Source organism: Umbelopsis ramanniana (assembly GCF_025399195.1).
Source record: "Umbelopsis ramanniana AG unplaced genomic scaffold K450scaffold_61, whole genome shotgun sequence".
NCBI classification, from domain to species: Eukaryota; Fungi; Mucoromycota; class Umbelopsidomycetes; order Umbelopsidales; family Umbelopsidaceae; genus Umbelopsis; species Umbelopsis ramanniana.
The window spans coordinates 20,440-36,866 of record NW_026252147.1 but is presented as its reverse complement, the minus strand read 5'-3'; the positions used below and the strand labels follow the sequence as shown (position 1 = coordinate 36,866).

At 43.6% G+C, this 16,427-nt stretch overlaps 8 protein-coding genes across 8 annotated transcripts; 3 read left to right on the top strand and 5 right to left on the bottom strand.

Annotated features, from left to right (window-relative positions):
* The first annotated feature begins 844 nt into the window (after nt 1-844).
* K450DRAFT_255891 (uncharacterized protein) lies at nt 845-2,053 on the top strand. The gene is made up of 4 exons (XM_051591415.1): nt 845-1,046; nt 1,141-1,346; nt 1,451-1,565; nt 1,633-2,053. The coding sequence occupies exons 1-4, from the start codon at nt 917-919 to the stop codon at nt 1,710-1,712; spliced, it is 531 nt and encodes a 176-aa protein (XP_051441623.1). The 5' UTR covers nt 845-916; the 3' UTR covers nt 1,713-2,053.
* Nucleotides 2,054-4,886, bottom strand: K450DRAFT_255885 (uncharacterized protein). The gene is made up of 9 exons (XM_051591414.1): nt 4,524-4,886; nt 4,395-4,435; nt 3,990-4,318; nt 3,878-3,925; nt 3,310-3,812; nt 3,113-3,235; nt 2,699-3,047; nt 2,558-2,628; nt 2,054-2,488 (listed from the first exon to the last, which is right to left on the bottom strand). Exons 1-9 carry the CDS (start codon nt 4,813-4,815, stop codon nt 2,193-2,195), a joined length of 2,052 nt encoding a protein of 683 aa, XP_051441622.1. The 5' UTR covers nt 4,816-4,886; the 3' UTR covers nt 2,054-2,192.
* Nucleotides 4,887-5,108: 222 nt separating this feature from the next.
* On the bottom strand, nt 5,109-7,522 carry K450DRAFT_255875 (uncharacterized protein). The gene is made up of 5 exons (XM_051591413.1): nt 7,249-7,522; nt 7,007-7,159; nt 6,637-6,888; nt 5,915-6,526; nt 5,109-5,842 (listed from the first exon to the last, which is right to left on the bottom strand). The coding sequence occupies exons 1-5, from the start codon at nt 7,433-7,435 to the stop codon at nt 5,118-5,120; spliced, it is 1,929 nt and encodes a 642-aa protein (XP_051441621.1). The 5' UTR covers nt 7,436-7,522; the 3' UTR covers nt 5,109-5,117.
* Nucleotides 7,493-8,955, bottom strand: K450DRAFT_255866 (uncharacterized protein). Its single transcript, XM_051591412.1, has 5 exons — nt 8,850-8,955; nt 8,437-8,766; nt 8,233-8,369; nt 7,798-8,083; nt 7,493-7,703 (listed from the first exon to the last, which is right to left on the bottom strand). Exons 2-5 carry the CDS (start codon nt 8,703-8,705, stop codon nt 7,592-7,594), a joined length of 804 nt encoding a protein of 267 aa, XP_051441620.1. The 5' UTR covers nt 8,706-8,766; nt 8,850-8,955; the 3' UTR covers nt 7,493-7,591.
* On the top strand, nt 8,807-9,554 carry K450DRAFT_201837 (uncharacterized protein; the record flags this gene model as incomplete). Its single annotated transcript, XM_051584675.1, has 2 exons — nt 8,807-8,886; nt 8,987-9,554. The coding sequence occupies 2 exons, from the start codon at nt 8,807-8,809 to the stop codon at nt 9,552-9,554; spliced, it is 648 nt and encodes a 215-aa protein (XP_051441619.1).
* Nucleotides 9,555-9,851: 297 nt separating this feature from the next.
* On the bottom strand, nt 9,852-11,005 carry K450DRAFT_255860 (uncharacterized protein). The gene is made up of 3 exons (XM_051591411.1): nt 10,616-11,005; nt 10,493-10,532; nt 9,852-10,428 (listed from the first exon to the last, which is right to left on the bottom strand). The coding sequence occupies exons 1-3, from the start codon at nt 10,714-10,716 to the stop codon at nt 10,150-10,152; spliced, it is 420 nt and encodes a 139-aa protein (XP_051441618.1). The 5' UTR covers nt 10,717-11,005; the 3' UTR covers nt 9,852-10,149.
* Nucleotides 11,006-12,780: 1,775 nt separating this feature from the next.
* K450DRAFT_255849 (uncharacterized protein) lies at nt 12,781-13,710 on the top strand. The gene has a single exon (XM_051591410.1). It carries the CDS (start codon nt 12,869-12,871, stop codon nt 13,604-13,606), a length of 738 nt encoding a protein of 245 aa, XP_051441617.1. The 5' UTR covers nt 12,781-12,868; the 3' UTR covers nt 13,607-13,710.
* A 1,691-nt stretch (nt 13,711-15,401) lies between these two features.
* Nucleotides 15,402-16,407, bottom strand: K450DRAFT_255845 (uncharacterized protein). The gene is made up of 3 exons (XM_051591409.1): nt 16,247-16,407; nt 15,908-16,186; nt 15,402-15,837 (listed from the first exon to the last, which is right to left on the bottom strand). Exons 1-3 carry the CDS (start codon nt 16,341-16,343, stop codon nt 15,629-15,631), a joined length of 585 nt encoding a protein of 194 aa, XP_051441616.1. The 5' UTR covers nt 16,344-16,407; the 3' UTR covers nt 15,402-15,628.
* Between the last annotated feature and the right edge of the window lie 20 nt (nt 16,408-16,427).

Sequence of the window (16,427 nt, the reverse complement as noted above, 5' to 3'; positions counted from 1 at the left end):
CTTGGCCTGCTGCTCGTTTGAGTTACCCGCCTTGAATGTGATGTTTCGTATTTTCACATCATAGCAGAAGATAACACCAGATTTGGGTAATTTGATTGGACCGCAGACAATGAGTGAATGTAACATTTCCTCTCTACACATACCATACCCTACCTCCCTCTTTCAGGCAATTTTATAACTCGAGTACCTGCCCGTTGAAAGGCCAGGCTAGGATGTATTGAAGGTAAACGAGGGCTTCTACCATACTTAGAATGAGCATGCCGATGACAACAGGTCGTCAATACTGTGGGGAGACAGGAAAAACCACCTTGGTCGGAAAATTGAGGGTAGGGATTAGATGAGATAAGGAGGAATTGCATAACCCTTTACAAATGAAAAAATATCAGCGGAAAAGTATAGATGAAGAATTGGATAGAATGTAGTTGCTGTAAGACCATAATAAAGTTAGGTCACGTCAAGTCAGGTCAGGTCAGGCAGACGAGCCCATGCACTGAAGTCAGTCAGGTCTGTCAGTCGACCGAGGCAAAAAAAAATTAGCTGCACAGAAATTTCGCAGACACAACAAAGTAAGACAATTGGAAATTTCTCAGAACCCCCCGTGTTCAGAAGGGATTGATAAGATTCAATCAAGCAGACGGTGATAGAAGGCAACAGTAACCATGAGCTGAGCAACTCCTACATTCTATTCCATCTCGCAGTTCGAGTGTGGTAGGCTGAACGGGGTCGGCGCAGACTGGAAAAAAGGATGAGGTCAACTCAGACGATGACGTGGATGAGTCCGTCCATGCTTGCTGCTTAGCAATTTCAACTTCGCTAGCGCACGTCTACGACTCTAACTTTTTTTCCTCGCTGTAATCTATTTTATTTTTCTCCACTTTCTACATTTTCTTATCCATTTTCCATTTATAATCATTCCATGGAGCAGAAGAATGATACTCCCGATATGCCAATGCCATGCATCGCAGGCTGCGGATTTTACGGAAACCCCATCTACAATAATATGTGTTCAAAGTGTTTCAAGGACAAGTCACAATCGCAGAAGAAAGGTGAGATTCAACGGTCCATGCTCGTCTTCCGCAGGCGGCATTCCATGATTTGCTAATACTTACAAAACAATCTTACGTTTCTCCTTTATTCTAGATGTACCCATACTCAACACCGCACAATCTTCTCCCGCTGTTGCGCCTGTCAGAGATGAACCGCAACTTCCACCTGTAGTTGATAATACACCGATTGCGTCCTCCGAACAAGAAGCTTCCAAATCAAGCAGCGATCTTCCTAATGATGATACGCCGTCCAAACCTGTACAGGAGAACAAAGGAAGGTGCTTCAAGTGTCGAATCAAGGTAAGGACTGGGGGATTTTTTTATTATTATTTTGAGGTCACAATCCATCCATATTTTTTTCCCATGACCAACCCCTCCTTATCATCTGAACTACCTTCCAATAGGTTCCTCTAGCAAAGCAAACCACCAACAAATGCAAATGTGATTATATCTTTTGTGATGCTCACCGCTATCCTGATCGTCATGACTGCAGTTTCGATCACGCCAAGAAGGACAAAGGTATGTTGGCCGAGGTTGCGGGGCTCAGCAGTGAGGCTGTTACTTATCTCACCTTGTTCATTCCTAGATATCCTTGCGAAGAATAATCCAAAATTGAATGAAAGACCAAAGGGTGGTCGTTCATTCCACAGAATCGACAGCTTGTAAAATGAGGGATGTTCCATAGACCTGGACCCCCCGACACCCCCACCCTTTGGATCTTATCCTCTAACCATAACCCCGAACGCTTTTGATAGAAGAATCTCAATGGACACCAGCATATGAAGTGCTTTAGAAAGCAGTTTCGAAAGCTGTGTCTACCAACCCCATGTTTTCTACCGACTCTATTTTTTTTCTCTTTTCAATTCCTCATGCGTTCTCTTCCCTCACGTAACTACAAATCCAACTCACCCAACCCCTACCTGTTAGTAATTCCACCGTGTGTCAGCGTTTTAGTTTTACGTACTATCACCTGAATGCAAATTAAACAACGTTTCTCACAAAATGGACTGTGTTTTGGCTCACGGCACGCATTCCGGCCGGTTTCTGAGCAACTCCGAAAGGCAAGACAATGACTCGCTCAAAATAATAATATACAATTTTTATGTCTAAACATAGAGAGGGGAGAGGGTTTCTAAATGTAACAGTCTAATACGCTTCTTCCTTTTTCCAGGTCTTTTCCTGCTCGTCTTCCGCCCATTCGGTGGTAGATGCGATAGGTCTGGGTTGAACCATAGTTTGGTGCTCCATCAAGCGCTTGAATACTCCATTCTCGCGTGACAAAAGGTCATCATAGGTGCCCAATTCAGCAATACGACCGCCGTCGAGACAAGCAACAAGGTCAGCCGAGCGAATGGTCGAGATACGATGTGCAATGGTGAATACGGTTCGGCCCTTCATAAGATGGTTCAAAGCGTCTTGAACCAATGCCTCTGATTCAGCATCTGCAAACGGGAAATTTGTTTTTTTAACCTCAGTTCTGAAGTCTTTATGAAGCTGCGTTGGTCACTTACCCAATGCACTGGTTGCTTCGTCTAAAATCAAAACAGCTGGGTTTTTCAGCAGAGCTCTTGCGATAGCGATACTAAAAAAAGGCGGTGTGTGGATCAGTTTACATCCCCATTGAAGTAAACCAAACCTCATTTTCCACTTACCGTTGCTTTTGACCGCCGCTCAAGCTGATGCCACGCTCGCCGACAAACGTCTCATATCCATCGTGGAATCGTTCAATGAACGAGGCGCAATTCGCTTTAACAGCCGCTTCCTTGACTTGTTCAATAGTGGCATTCTCAACACCGTAGGCGATATTGTCCGCAATCGTACCAGCGAAGAGCACGGGTTCTTGCGACACCAAGCCGACTTGCTCACGCCACCATCGTGTGTTGATATCCTTGATGTTGTGGTCTCCAATATGGATGGTACCGCCATTAGGGTCGTAGTAACGGAGGAGGAGAGAACCAATGGTTGATTTTCCAGATCCAGAAGGTCCGACCACAGCAATAACTGGGAATGTTTGTAAGTTGATGTCCAAACAATGCATGACCCACACACAAAAAAAAAGGACAAACCTGTTCCTGGATCAACCGTGAGTGACATATTGCTAAAGATGGGTGAATGGGGTCTAGCCGGATAAGTGAAATCAATGTTCTCAAAGCGGATGGATTTTTGGACATCAAAGTTGGCCAATCCAGCTAGTGAGCGTATACATGATGTGAGCGCGAAACTGAAAAAAAAATACCATAGCGTAAACTTGAGTCACACTTACATTCAGTAGTAATCATGGGCTTTCTATCGAGGAGTTCGAAAAGTCGAGACGATGCACCAATGCCTTTCATAATTTCAGAGTAGAACGAAGTCAATCCTCCCAAGGAAGATCCAACGTAAGCAGTATACAGCATAAAGGAGGCCAAGTCACCAACCGTGATGGCATTTTCCATTACCAAATGGCCACCATACCAAAGCACAGCAAGAATGGCCATGTTGCCCGACAATCCTGCTCCACCGAAAAAGACACCACTAGCAAGCGCCTCTTTCTTCGCCAAGCTGTAAACATCTTGTACCCTTAACGAGTAGCGGTTAGCTTCAGTGGGCTCTTTGGCAAAGGCTTGCACAGTGCGAATGTTGCCAATACGCTCCTCAGCAACCTTGGTGATCTCACTTAGAGCAGTTTGTGTTTGTCTCGACAGCGTCTTTACATATCGACCGTACAAGATGGCGAATCCAGCTACAGGTGGTACAACGAGAAGCATGATACCCGTGAGGTGAGGGCTAACAGGCATGGGATGAGTGAGCTATTTACACTTACGCCATTTATCACCCAGCATTCGTCTTACCTGACATAAAACATCATGGTTGAACCAACGGTTGCAGTGGCGATAGCGCTAGAGATGGACGTCAGTCATGCCGTGACGATGTACTAGGCGTAACAAAGGAACCTGAACTCACCGAAGTCCATCACTGATGTTATTCGTAATACTCTTGCCAACAACAGCAGTATCAACAGCCAAACGAGATATCAATTCGCCACTTCGGTTCTTGTCAAAGAAGGACATGTCTTGTCTGAGAATGCTGCCATACAGATTGTTTCTTAAACGTTGAATGATACGCTCTCCTGATATTCTGAAAAGCATCACTCGACCCATGTTGGCCACACCACCAATCACAAAGATACCCGAGATGACAGCAAAAAATTGCGGCATGGTTAGACCAGCGAACTCATTTACATCGGGCCTTGTGACCAAGTCGATAATTTTGCCCATGGAAAATGGCACGGACTACAGAGTGGTGTTGAAATAAGAAGAATGAGTAAAGCATGGACAATTGAGATAGGCGCTATGATGAATACGGTACCATGGTAATTCCAGAGGATATCACGAGTAAGGCAATAGCAGCTGTTAGGAAGACGGAACGGGTTCAGTATTGGGTACCCGACGGTATGTGTCATAATATAATTTAACAAGAATGGGTCAATCCCCTTACCGCTGATATTCTTTGCTTCTGGTTTGGCTAACTGCAGTAAACGGCGAACAGCTTGAGAATCTGCTTTTTTCTCTTTGGCAGCAGCAGCAGCAGTAGCGTCCGCCGCAGCCTTCTTTTCGATGGCTTCGGTGGCAGCTTTCGTCGACATCCACAACCGACTAGCAATGGGTCTAGGCTGCAACGAAACCTTGGGTATGATCATGCATGGGCGGGGGCGAGTGCAAGATAAAAATCGGGTAGATGTGAGAGATGAACGTAGCAGCAAGCGCTGCGAAAGCAAGGCAGCTGTCATGCCGAAAGGATTAATATAACAATAAGTTAAATGGCAACGGATTGAATTTTCCAAATGAATGGTGGCCCGGTTTTTTTTTTAAGTGCTGAAAAAGTCACTGTTATTTTTTCCATAAAAATTAAGGAGGTTGTTGAATTACCCGTTTGCCGAAAGGTCCGCTGTGACAAAGAAACTTATGGGATTACATACGCAGCCAGCCAGACCAAAACAAAGAAACAGACAAAAATGAAAACAAAAATGTTCAAATGGTATTCGAGTACGGTGAGTGAAAGGACACAAAAATAATGGGAGAAACTGGGTTCTTAACGTAGCGTATCACACTTGCCAAGAGAGAAACCATATGACTCTGCACGTTCAGGGGCAGCAACTCGCTTGATCATCACCACCGAGTCATCGTCTGCAGTCATGTCTTTACAGAGATCAAATCCCCATTTGGTATAAAACGGAACAGTGTTTGGAGGAGCATAGACTAAAAGATCTTTTTGTCGCCAGGTTGCGAGGAGGGTTACACGTCGGATCATGGTAGTTCCAAAACCTTGCCGTTGATATTTTTCAGGAATCACGATCTTATTGACGCAAAGGTATCGCTTGAGGAAGATATATTCCAAAACGCCCTTGACGTTCATCGCTTCGTCGCAAAGAATATCGATGGAAAGATAGTCTTCAAGAGATGACGCAAGATTAACATCGGCTTCCTTAGATAATGCACGAACTGCCTCATTGGCCATGAAGAACAATGTTTTCAGGCTCTGGTGAAGGAGGACCTGCCCAATGGTTTGAATGGTGATAATGGCTGCTGACGATGCATCCTTATCCGTCATAACGAGAATACTATCCAGTGGATTGCCAGCCTTGCCGTCGTCCATGGGCGTAATGCGACCATTGTATTTCTTTGGCCGGTATTTGTTGGTGTCGCTGGGTGCCCGTACAGTTTGATCCCAATCGATTTCCAAATCGCCCTTCGCCTTTTGAACTTGCTTTTCAATTTTGGAGCTCGGCCGTCGAGGCTCTGCTGCTTGTTCTGCTACTGTTTGTCAAAAGAGAACGATTAGTGCCCTGTCACCGATAGTGGTACATACTTGAGAAAACATCCCATTACCTCTTCGGCGTTTCAACATCTCCCAGCCTCGAGCGATTTTTGCTTGATTCAAAAAGTTCTGCAGTCGAAGTTGGCTCCATCGCTGGCCACGACTCGCCCAGTCGGCAAAGTCTAAACTGGGTTTTCGGGTATTGATCTTTAATTGCATTTTTCGATTGGCCGATCGGCGGGCGAGAATATTAACTTTACCGCGATAGCTGGCTAGTTTTTCAAATTGATGAAGGCAGTCGTCTGAATAGCACTCGTTACAGCGATGGATGGGTATGAAGGTGGCTATATCTGTGGCAAAAACGGCATGCGGTCCAGGCTGAAGCATCTCTGAAGTATTATCGGTCAGCAAAGCAATGCGGGCATTCTTGTACCACTTTAGCTTCTCTTGTCGGAACTTCTCTTCTTCTTTTCGAGCTTTTTTAGCTTGAATATGCCAGGAACCTCGTTGTTCATAATTCTGATCATCTGGTTTGAACGATAAGCAAATGTCTTGCAAGGTTGGCTGGCGAGTCAAGGTTGATCGTGCGAGTGAGCCACCATCAGGCCGTGCGATCAAATGGAGAGGACCAGCCTGCGTTGAACGATCATTGGCGGAACCTTCCAGTTCCCAAGGCATTCTGACTACAGGGTGTGAAACAAATCAGTCAGTCAGTTGTTGTTGAATAATCATATGATATGTCAAGCCTCACTACGGCATGAATAACATCAAATCATATTGAATGATACATTACTTCCTCGAAGGCGATACCAGCGCTTTTCTCGTTCCTGTTTTCTTTCGTTTTGGTAGTGGCGCACTCGTTCTTCTCTATTTCGTTCCTTTAGATCTTGTAAAAAATCACGCATAGTCTCGTTGTTACCGTTGACAATGGCTCTGGAACTCATGTTGAGCGTAGTGTGTTTGAATGTAAATCGCCTACATAGAGACTGTATTTCCTGACACCGGCGAGGGCTCTCCATGACAGTCGCTGGTGAGGCGGCGGCAGCTGTATGGGAAACATGGCAAAATATTTAGGCCCAGTTGAAAAAAAATAAGCCAGCGTGATCACCGACACCTATCCAATTAAAAATACTATGATCAAGATTGGAAATATTGATAGGTACCTGGAGTTGCTGATTTGGTGATACTGGTGCGTCGATACATAGCCAGTTGATCAAGAGAACGTGTTGCTCTAGGACTACGTGGTGTGGGTCGGGATGAACGAGGTGTAGCGGCGACGCCAAGGCGGGCCATCGGAGTGATGGGAATTGAAGGAGCTGAGACAAAGTAGGGAAAAAGGATAGCAATTAATAATTGAATAATAATCAAAAAAGCGATATTAGCTCATAGTCACTTGAAAACATACTGCTTGGCGTAGATGGAGTCACTTTTCTGGATGTGCGGTTGAGAATTCGGTTGAGAGATTGTAAGGTAGGTGAATTGCGTGATAAGGGAGTTGAAGGAGAAATATCGATAGTAGGCTTTGCCAGTGCCTTTGTCAAAGGCGACTGAGCACCTAATGCTGGCTGCTCAGGAGATGTAGAGGTGAGCATGAATAAGTTTTAATTTGAAGATGTTGAATTTTCTACAGTGCAAAAAGTTGGTTGAGAAAAGGGGAAAGGTTGGGAAATTGAAAATTTACAGGTCAAGGATAATTTATCTACGGGCAAGGGGGGGGGATGGTTGGCTTATTTCAAACAAAAAAAAAATTACGGTCTTGCTTTTACATCATTGTGAATCCAGATCTTGTGTAAGCTGTCTTCGAGCTGGTAGTCTTCTTGGGCTTGACTGTTCAACCTGACTGTAAAGTTCGTAAACGCCCTTGAAAGCTCCGCAAAGTGCGATCATCACCACCGTATTATGAGTTGCGTGAAGATCCGACACGCCTTGTCGCGATGGGAGAGCTCTAATTTGCAGCAGGGACAAGCACACTATTCCAAAGCCAGGGAATGAAGTGGCTGACACCAAACCAAACAAAATAAAACCAAGCAAAAGATGTGTTGTATCCACGGTATACAGTACTTTTAGAGTCATGGGTCGTACCAGTTCGTATGCTCGTCGAATGGAGATATGCGTGCCTTCTGCTACGTAAACCACAGAATCGTTGCTGAGGTCAAGTACATGAACGAATAACTTCATCGGTAGACCATAGAGAACTACATACGCGTAGAATACCGCGCACGTGAGGGTGATAACGTAGACTGTTAAATTGATCGGCAGAAAGAGCGGCAAGATATGTTAATATTACGTGCCAAGGATATGGTAGACATTTTCTAAGGTAGGTTTGTCAAGCAGGTCGCAGGTTTCATTTCACGAAATTTTATGCCATAAGATGAAACTTTAAACGTACCCCAGTGAGCCACTTGTCGCGATAATGATATTGGACTAGACAGATATAAATGTGAGCACTGCTCGCATTGTACTGGTCGCCGTAAACATTGTTGTTCTTTTTTCCATTCTTCTAGGCATCTGACATGTACGTATTGCCTATAAAAGATCCAAATGTAATCAGATATTCAGCCAACAAGGGAAGTCAAAGCTTACAGTTACTTACATTGAGCCACGGCATTTGCATGGGCTACATAGCTGACCCTTGTTGTCATCAACTTCTTCATCAGAAAAGCATATTTTACAGAATGGTTGAGCGTAAGGCTTGTGGGTTAGAGAGCTCCTTGTCCTTATTAGACTTTTGGACGGCTGGGGGTCAACAGCTGGAACGGAGTCTGGAGCACTGACTTCGTTTGGAGGGCAGTCGTCTTCGTCGTAAAATCCGCCTTGTCTCCGCAGCATTCTACGAGGTAACTGATCAGACTCTTTATACATTTGGCTACTAAGCGAAATGTAGGCTAGGAGTGATCGTGGGATCGGTCAGATGGCTGGGATTCTACTAACAAAAGATGTTTTTGGTTCATTTAGTTTACGCAATGTCGCTCACGGTCAGAGACTATGATTTTGCGAACAATCTACCTCCTTTAGCAATTCACGAAGATCCAACTGGTCAATGGTAACGTAACAAACGCGATATGAAGTGGTAAGGAGTCGCGTTGGCTCAAGGCTTTCTGACTCAGCTTTTCATGCAACAAAAATCAAAAATAAAAATACAGGTCCCTTGGCGTCGCTGGCACAATTTGGGACTCGTCGTATGTTCTTGCAAGATATTTGGAAAAATCACTTGCACAGCAACCTATTACGAATCAGAGTAATATTTTGGAACTTGGTGCTGGACTTGGCATTGTTGGCATGTCTTTGGCTCGTTTCTTGCCTAGTGCAAATATTGTACTGACCGACAAATCGGATCGACTGAAGCTTTTGCAACACAATGTCCAAAGCAACAACTCGACGGCGACAGTAGCTGGTTACGATTGGGAAACGCCGACTTCAGCCCTTGAAGAACAAAATTGGGATATGATACTAATTTCGGACTGCATTTGGGAACCATCACTTCACACTATTCTCCTACAAGCACTGCATCGAGTAATGAAACCCACCACGGTGTTGCTGATGGCATATGAAGTACGGAATGAACCAGTTGAGGAGCAGTTTTTGGATTCTCTGCGACATACTTACACGTTGCAGTACATTCCGACTGAGGAAATGGATGAACAATTTCAAAGTGATGATATTCGGATCATTCGAGCACAGGCACCAGTTGGTATATCTGAAGTTCATTAATGTTCATACCACATTTGTACCAGTTTAGCCTAGCCCTTACTCTCTGGTTTTTTTTTTAACTTTTCATTCAATGCAAATAGAACAATAAAAATCCATGCTCTCAAAAGGCCATTACTATTGTTTCCATTTCATTTTCCTACGCGAGATTGATGGTAATACCCTTCTAGTATGTTGTAAAGCTTTGGACGATAGGGGTTTGCTGATCATCAGCCGTTTCCAAGTCCAGGTCCCAACGGAGTACCTCGTTCACGTTACCCAAGGTTTCACTCACGACTGACAAATCTTATAGAAGGCAATAGATCCAGAGAGGAGTCGAAAGAACAATACGGGTGTTGACAATGCACGCCACAAAAGAACTTGAAAGACGACCGAAGAACGTCAGTGTAGATTTGCTGAGATATTTGTTCTCAATTTATTGACCGCAGACATTTCATTTAGGGGTCACATCTCGCAAGGGAATCCGAGGAGTTTAAGTGAACCAAGTCTCCATTCCCAGATAGAGTCATTGGAAATTACGAATCCATGGTCTGATCATGTCATACTCATGATGACAACACAGTGGTAAATAACTACATTGAGAAAACAAAGACATTTTTTACAGACGACTTCCTTGTTGTAAAAGAGAGTCACCCATGACTAAAATGCATGGACCTCCTGCTACAAATTTGAAGCCATTCTGCTTGGCATATGAAATCACTTCTTCATTGTCCGTTCCGGGCTGTAGCCATACATAAGTAATGCCAGCAGCATGTGCATCTTGCAGTGTCTTAAGGGTGACACTCGGAGGAGTAATGATGGATAATGCGGTGTTCTTAGGGTCTGGGAGTTCGGATACCGAAGTGACCGACTGAAGGCCTTCTACCGTCGGTTCTTTCTGAGGAGTTTAGAAGTGTAAGTAGTGAAAGATATGCAAAGTTAGGGAAACCGTATCTACGTACAGGATTAATTGGAGTTACAGGGAGCTTTCGGTCTTGGTACCTGGCATAGGAAGCAATGAAACAAGAATATTCAGACGCCAAACTTCTTTTTCACACTCATACAATTAGGGGTGAAATGCCAACCATCGTAACACTTGATTACCAACTTTAGAACGATTGGTGCTTGCCCCGACTACGGCAAAATGAGCATTGTTCAGCAGAAAATCTTTCGCAATGGCGTTCATTTGGGGAATAAACAGTTATGGTGGGTCCAAAGAATTATCAAACTTTGGGCCAATCAAATATTCAAAAATTGAGGTATTCTGTTTGACCAGGGTGTCGAGTTTGAACAGACATTGTGGGAACCAAAAAACCTGCTGCCTTATACAGCTGATTAAGCATACCTTCGTATAAAAATAATAGAGTAGATGCTATGCAAAGCAGAAGCTATAATTAACAGTTGTCCTTGCTGCAGCATCACAGATGTGTTATATCCCTTCGGTCAACCGATACCCGATTTGATGTGGCTGTAGAATAACATTGACTCTCCTAATAATGGGCCATTGATCATATATGCAACTCTGTTTCAGGCGATGAACCCGCTCTATCTGCGTGGAAGGTGGTCCTCATATGTGTAAGCAGCTGACAATGGGAAGGTTTCTAGCTAACATCAATGTGACAAGGTTTTGAGTCATCGGTTTGACCGAGCCAACCAGTATTTTCAGAAACCATTGAAGCATCCCGATTGTGTATATGAATCAACAGGAGCACATTTTGTCTTCAGATATGCTATATAGCAATCTATATGAACCTCTGGTTTGGTATCATGCTAGCTTACGAACTTGGTGGGAGATCAGCGGCACAATAGGTCGATGTGAGACTGTCACAGGGTGTGCCTCGCTTTCAGAGGCGTGATGTGAAGAAGCGAACAGAAGCGTTTCGAGGCAATACCGAGCATAGATTTGTAAGTTCACATTGCTGTTGCTTAACAGAAGACCACTTGTCCGCATTGGTACGCTTTGATATGGAAGATTTTATCAACAGTGTACTTTGACGTGGTCGCCTTGTACATTGGGGTTTCGATACCAGTGTATGGGGTTGGGAATGGTTAAACGTATGTGATGGTTTTTAAACATGGAAAGTAAAACAATAAGAGTTGCTGCTGTAGCAAGAAGATGACCGTGTATTCATTTTTATAGCATGTATCCTCGATAATGTTTGAATTTCCATGTCGTTCTGTAGTTTGCGACCATGGCAATCACCCAAAAAAAAGAAAAAAAAGCCTCCTCCCTCATCGTCCCACCCCTCCCCCAAATGCGGTGTGATGGGTCGATCGAGGTTCTGGCCCGTTCGCTCCGCCATTCTTATGCAGACAATCTCTGGGGGGAGCCCATGTTAAAACCTTTCTTCTTCCTCTTTCCCTTTTTTTTGGTGCTTTCCGTACTCTCTTCCTCTTCTTCTCAACCAAGAAGCTTTGGAAGTGATGCTAAGAGATGATGTTAAGCCATTGTCAGCATCACCACAACTGGCAAAAGACACTAACTCCGTTGATAACCTGTTGAAGATCAGCTTCTTGAGAAACTATGCTTTACCACTGATTATGCGCGATCCCAGCCTCTACGACCTTGACGCCTTTTACGACCATCCACTTTTATCTTTCTTAACTGCTACGTCGCCGAAATACGATGGATACGAAGCGGCATTTGAACAGTACGATATAGAGACTCGCCAAGTTTATTCTGGCGTAAGTGTGTTACCACTTGAAATATATCTGAGAATAGCGCAACAGTGTCGTTTGGCTCGAAAACTTGCAACTTTTTTCTTATACCCTTTTGTGTTGTAGGATATTGATTCAGTATATGAGTGGTACTCTTGCTGGCGGCTGGTGACGTCGGTCAAAATGCTCACTATACTTGGTTTGGACCTGTTTATGGACTCTGTGATCGAGAGGTACAGAATGCCAAAAGCACACAGCCAGCTTCTTCGAGCCATTTGCGACCAACAAAATCGAGCATCATGGAGTGAAGCCGATTACTTGTCATTTTTTCCATCCTTATGGTTTATTTCAGACGGAGAACTTGGTCATAGTGGTAACTCAAGTACACAACTGGCCATCTTTAATCCACCTTATCGACTTCGCGATAGTACCCCAAAAATGTACCAACACTATGCCTTAAAAAGAGTTGACCCCGACTTGGATAGCGAGGTACGTTGGAACTTTTTAACCTATTGTTTTAATCAGGAGGGGCTTTCCCCACCTCTCGTTGTTTCAACTTGTATTGACATTATTCTTCGCCGCTTGCGTTTTTTCAGTTAGTACTTCTCACATCGTCTGATTTCCAAGTTACTCTAGAAAGTTTCTATCATGGCGTAACGGTGGATGCAGATGGTAGCTTGATGATCGTCATGACATACTCCGAGTTTGGTAATCTTGAACAAAATATTGCGAGGTCACGGCCGACTCGATGGAAAGAGATACTAGAGATGATGGAGGATACTACTGGGCACCTATGTGTCTTGCATTCACATCAGTGGATACATAATAACCTTCACCCAAAAAACATTCTTCTCATGCAAGAAGCGGAATCTCCAATGATCATCGATTTCGCCTATGCAAGCTGTGTACAAGATGGTGAGCAAGCCCGTAGTACGCACGGACGGCATCCCTATATTGCTCCTGAAGTTCCAACCATGGGACGTTCAACTGCTTCCGACGTATTTGCACTGGGCATCATATTATGGCAACTCGTCTCCCGGGTGACCTTCCCGGACAATGCGTTGCTGGACAAAGACGTACATCGAATTGAAGCGGTACCTGGTATGTTGGACGAGTTATGGGCCATCACCAAAAGTTGCCTTTCGCATTATCCAGCACAGAGACCTACTCCCGACCACATACTCGCACAACTCACACAATTGCATAGATTGCATGGCGAAGAGTTCATAAACGACGAAACCATGGCCTATATTGATTCTCGAGCCAAGGACTGTGATGATTATATAATGTCACATAGGATCTCTCGAGAGTCAGTATTTAGCACGAATTTAGCAGATGATGGTATAATACACACGGCTTCGGTCACACGCTCATCGAATGAGCGCCTAGACCGTTATCTGAGTCTAGTTGTATGTTGACTTGACGAAAGTGAAGCGGTACTTGCTTTATGTTTTCCTTGCTTTTAATGTACATAATTCTTGTAATAAAAAAAAAAAAGCAGCAAAATAGACAAAAAAAGAAATCCTGTTGTCTTTGATGTGTTATGCTCTCCCCTGTTGCAGGCACTGCCCACTTGCTGCGTGACCTAATTGTGCCTCAAACAGGCAATCCCGATATCGATAGGCAAAATTTCAACATTGAAGCTAAGGGCATTCTTTTCTTTTTAATGTAGTTGAATATGTTGAGATTTCTATTTTTTCATCTATTATGAAGGTTATACACGCAAGTCATGGATTATAATTGTTGAGATCCAGAAATGTGAATACCAGGTCCTCGCGTGGAGGATAAAACGACATTGCGAATGACGCCTATATTAACATGAGAGTGGTAAGAGATCGTTGTCATGACTTGAAAGAAATCATCCCCGTCACTTTAAACATTACCTTTCAAGTTGTGTGCCTTTCCAAACACCTTGACTTCCTCAAGAATTGCTCGCAAATTGGCTACAAATGGAGGACGGCGGCTATTAGTCAACACAGCACCGTTCAGTGACATGATATAGATATGTTCATACCTTCAATTTCCTCTGATGTAAAACTGACACGAGCAAACCCAGTGTGCAAAACACCATTTTTGTCGCCCTTGAAATCGAAGGAGCCTTTTGATTTTTGCACGGTACTGAAGATATCCTCGGTGACAGTTCCTGTATATCCTATTTAGACTTTCCCGAAAAATCCAGACATGGTCTTATAAACTACCTATGCTTACCTTTTTTCAAAGTAGGCATGAGTCCCTTTGGACCGAGTATTCTAGCAATCTTAGCGACAGCTGGAAGCATGTCAGGTGTTGCAAGGCATTTATCAAACTTGATGTCTCCATTTTTAACTTGTTCAATTAGTTCCTGTCCACCAACGTAAGCCGCACCAGCCGTTCGTGCTTCTTCAGCCTTCTTGCCTTCAGCGAACACTAATATTGATGCTTCTTGCTTGACGCCTCGTGGTAAAGAAATAGAGCCTCGAATAGGAGGAGTTGATTTTTCTATTTTGCATTGAACATGCATTTCAATTTGGTGTTGTGGTCGACCGACTTCAACTGCCTTCAAAATTCGAATGGCTTCGTGCAAATCAAGGGCATTAGGGTTCTCCTTGACAGTCTTTTTACTGGCATAGCCTGCAGCCTGCTGCAATCTATTGACCGTCGATCGTGTGACAATCAATGTTGCAGTACGTTTTGCAGCAAACATGTGTGGCGAAGGTTAGGAAAACTTGAGTTGAATTCTAAAAGGTCAAAAGCTACAACCCAAACGAAAAAAAAGAAAAAAACTAGGTCACGTGCTCATTTTCGTTTCCCAGGCAGTTGAGGGACTGGGTTACAGCCCAGTGGAATTGTATAGCAGAGCGCACATCACGGAGCCCACGATAAGACGACTATCTAATTAGGATGGACGAAATCGATTTTAAAAAATTATATGTATCTCATGATATAGCAAGTCAGCGTATCAAATCATCAGCAATGAAAAAGAGGTCATAGTGCCCAACAAAGTAAGTCAAAGAGAAAAACGTTGAACATAACTCCAGTAGTCAGTAGCACACATTGCTTTCAGGGTCACCAAGCTTCCATACCTCGTACGGTCCTCTAGGTGTCCGAGATAGTTACTGCCATTTTTAAACTTGGATACTTATGACATGTTTGACTGGGAACGCAATCGCAATGAGACTGTAAATTTGCTAGACCGACTTGTCATCCGTTTAACCAAACTTAAATATACAGTTTGCAGTGAGTTCGTTTTTAATATTGTGTCAAATATTTCTTAATAAACAGTGTTAAATACTCGATATAGCTTTTGACGAAGAAAGCGTCACGCTCAAGACAAGCTCCTCAAACTTTTGTACATTATAGAAAATACATAATAATTAATTACTTAACGGATAAGGTTGTTCCAAAAATTGGAATATTAGAGAAAATTACACAAAATAAAACAACTCGACGAACAATTGTGGTTATGGATTTTCATCCAAAGGTGGCGGTCGATGCGGTGTTAGTTCTGTCCGCAGCCCTATGAGGTGTTGTTGGAAGTCTTCTCTTTGAGTGACCGCAGCTGAATGCTCAATCTCATCCTCGTGAGCGCCTTTATCTTTCTGCTTTGCTTTTATATGTGCGCTCGCTTTACATATGGGGCAAAACCCGCTCCTGTCCTTCAACCAAGGATCTTAAAATTGTTGTGGCCATTAGTATCATGGCTCCTCATCCTAGTTCGACAAATTTTACATCATACTTACCGATACAAGCAGCGTGAAATATATGATTACATGGAAGTTTTCGAACTTGACTAATGTTTTCCTCAAATTGATCCAAACAGACAGCGCAAATGTCATAATCTCCTCTGTTGGAAACATTTTCTTCTATATCGACATAGGAATGTATTGGAAGAAGTTCAATGCTGTTGTTTGAAAGGGTTGTATTTGCCAAAACGCCTATATGGGATGGTTGAGAGACACCATAAAATTGGTTATGGATATCAAGGTATCTGTAACGGAGTATCTGTAGACATAGAAGAGCTATTACGGGGTTAGACGCTGTCATAGACCTCGGTTCTTTCCTTCGTATTTGCGACATACCGCCAACTATGACTAATAGCGCTGCTGTAATCCCTATACCAAGTGAAAGTTTGGACGAATCAAGTGCACTATTACTACTGTCCGTACTGTTGGACATTAGGTGCTGTTGGACACACCCTGGGTAGGCTCCAACGCTCTGTCGTAATACTTTGAAGTAGAAGAAGGAAAAGAAAGATGAAAA

Excerpts from the sequence above, each read along its gene's own strand:
- K450DRAFT_255845 (XM_051591409.1), bottom strand. The coding sequence starts at position 16,343 with ATGTCCAACAGTACGGACAGTAGTAATAGTGCACTTGATTCGTCCAAA. Across the intron at positions 16,187-16,246 it reads GCTATTAGTCATAGTTGGCG|CTCTTCTATGTCTACAGATA; the intron begins GTATGTCGCAAA and ends ACCCCGTAATAG. Across the intron at positions 15,838-15,907 it reads ATTTCACGCTGCTTGTATCG|ATCCTTGGTTGAAGGACAGG; the intron begins GTAAGTATGATG and ends AACAATTTTAAG.
- K450DRAFT_255866 (XM_051591412.1), bottom strand. The coding sequence starts at position 8,705 with ATGTATAAAGAGTCTGATCAGTTACCTCGTAGAATGCTGCGGAGACAA. Across the intron at positions 8,370-8,436 it reads TGCAAATGCCGTGGCTCAAT|GCAATACGTACATGTCAGAT; the intron begins GTAAGTAACTGT and ends GATCTTTTATAG. Across the intron at positions 8,084-8,232 it reads GCGACAAGTGGCTCACTGGG|TCTACGTTATCACCCTCACG; the intron begins GTACGTTTAAAG and ends TCAATTTAACAG.
- K450DRAFT_255860 (XM_051591411.1), bottom strand. The coding sequence starts at position 10,716 with ATGAACGCCATTGCGAAAGATTTTCTGCTGAACAATGCTCATTTTGCC. Across the intron at positions 10,533-10,615 it reads GGTAATCAAGTGTTACGATG|GTACCAAGACCGAAAGCTCC; the intron begins GTTGGCATTTCA and ends TTCCTATGCCAG. Across the intron at positions 10,429-10,492 it reads CTGTAACTCCAATTAATCCT|AAAGAACCGACGGTAGAAGG; the intron begins GTACGTAGATAC and ends TAAACTCCTCAG.
- K450DRAFT_255875 (XM_051591413.1), bottom strand. The coding sequence starts at position 7,435 with ATGCTCACCTCTACATCTCCTGAGCAGCCAGCATTAGGTGCTCAGTCG. Across the intron at positions 7,160-7,248 it reads GACTCCATCTACGCCAAGCA|CTCCTTCAATTCCCATCACT; the intron begins GTATGTTTTCAA and ends ACTTTGTCTCAG. Across the intron at positions 6,889-7,006 it reads CACCAAATCAGCAACTCCAG|CTGCCGCCGCCTCACCAGCG; the intron begins GTACCTATCAAT and ends TTTCCCATACAG.
- K450DRAFT_255849 (XM_051591410.1), top strand. The coding sequence starts at position 12,869 with ATGATCGTCATGACATACTCCGAGTTTGGTAATCTTGAACAAAATATT.
- K450DRAFT_255891 (XM_051591415.1), top strand. The coding sequence starts at position 917 with ATGGAGCAGAAGAATGATACTCCCGATATGCCAATGCCATGCATCGCA. Across the intron at positions 1,047-1,140 it reads GTCACAATCGCAGAAGAAAG|ATGTACCCATACTCAACACC; the intron begins GTGAGATTCAAC and ends CCTTTATTCTAG. Across the intron at positions 1,347-1,450 it reads GCTTCAAGTGTCGAATCAAG|GTTCCTCTAGCAAAGCAAAC; the intron begins GTAAGGACTGGG and ends ACCTTCCAATAG.
- K450DRAFT_255885 (XM_051591414.1), bottom strand. The coding sequence starts at position 4,815 with ATGACAGCTGCCTTGCTTTCGCAGCGCTTGCTGCTACGTTCATCTCTC. Across the intron at positions 4,319-4,394 it reads TATCCTCTGGAATTACCATG|TCCGTGCCATTTTCCATGGG; the intron begins GTACCGTATTCA and ends ACCACTCTGTAG. Across the intron at positions 3,926-3,989 it reads AACATCAGTGATGGACTTCG|CGCTATCGCCACTGCAACCG; the intron begins GTGAGTTCAGGT and ends GTCCATCTCTAG.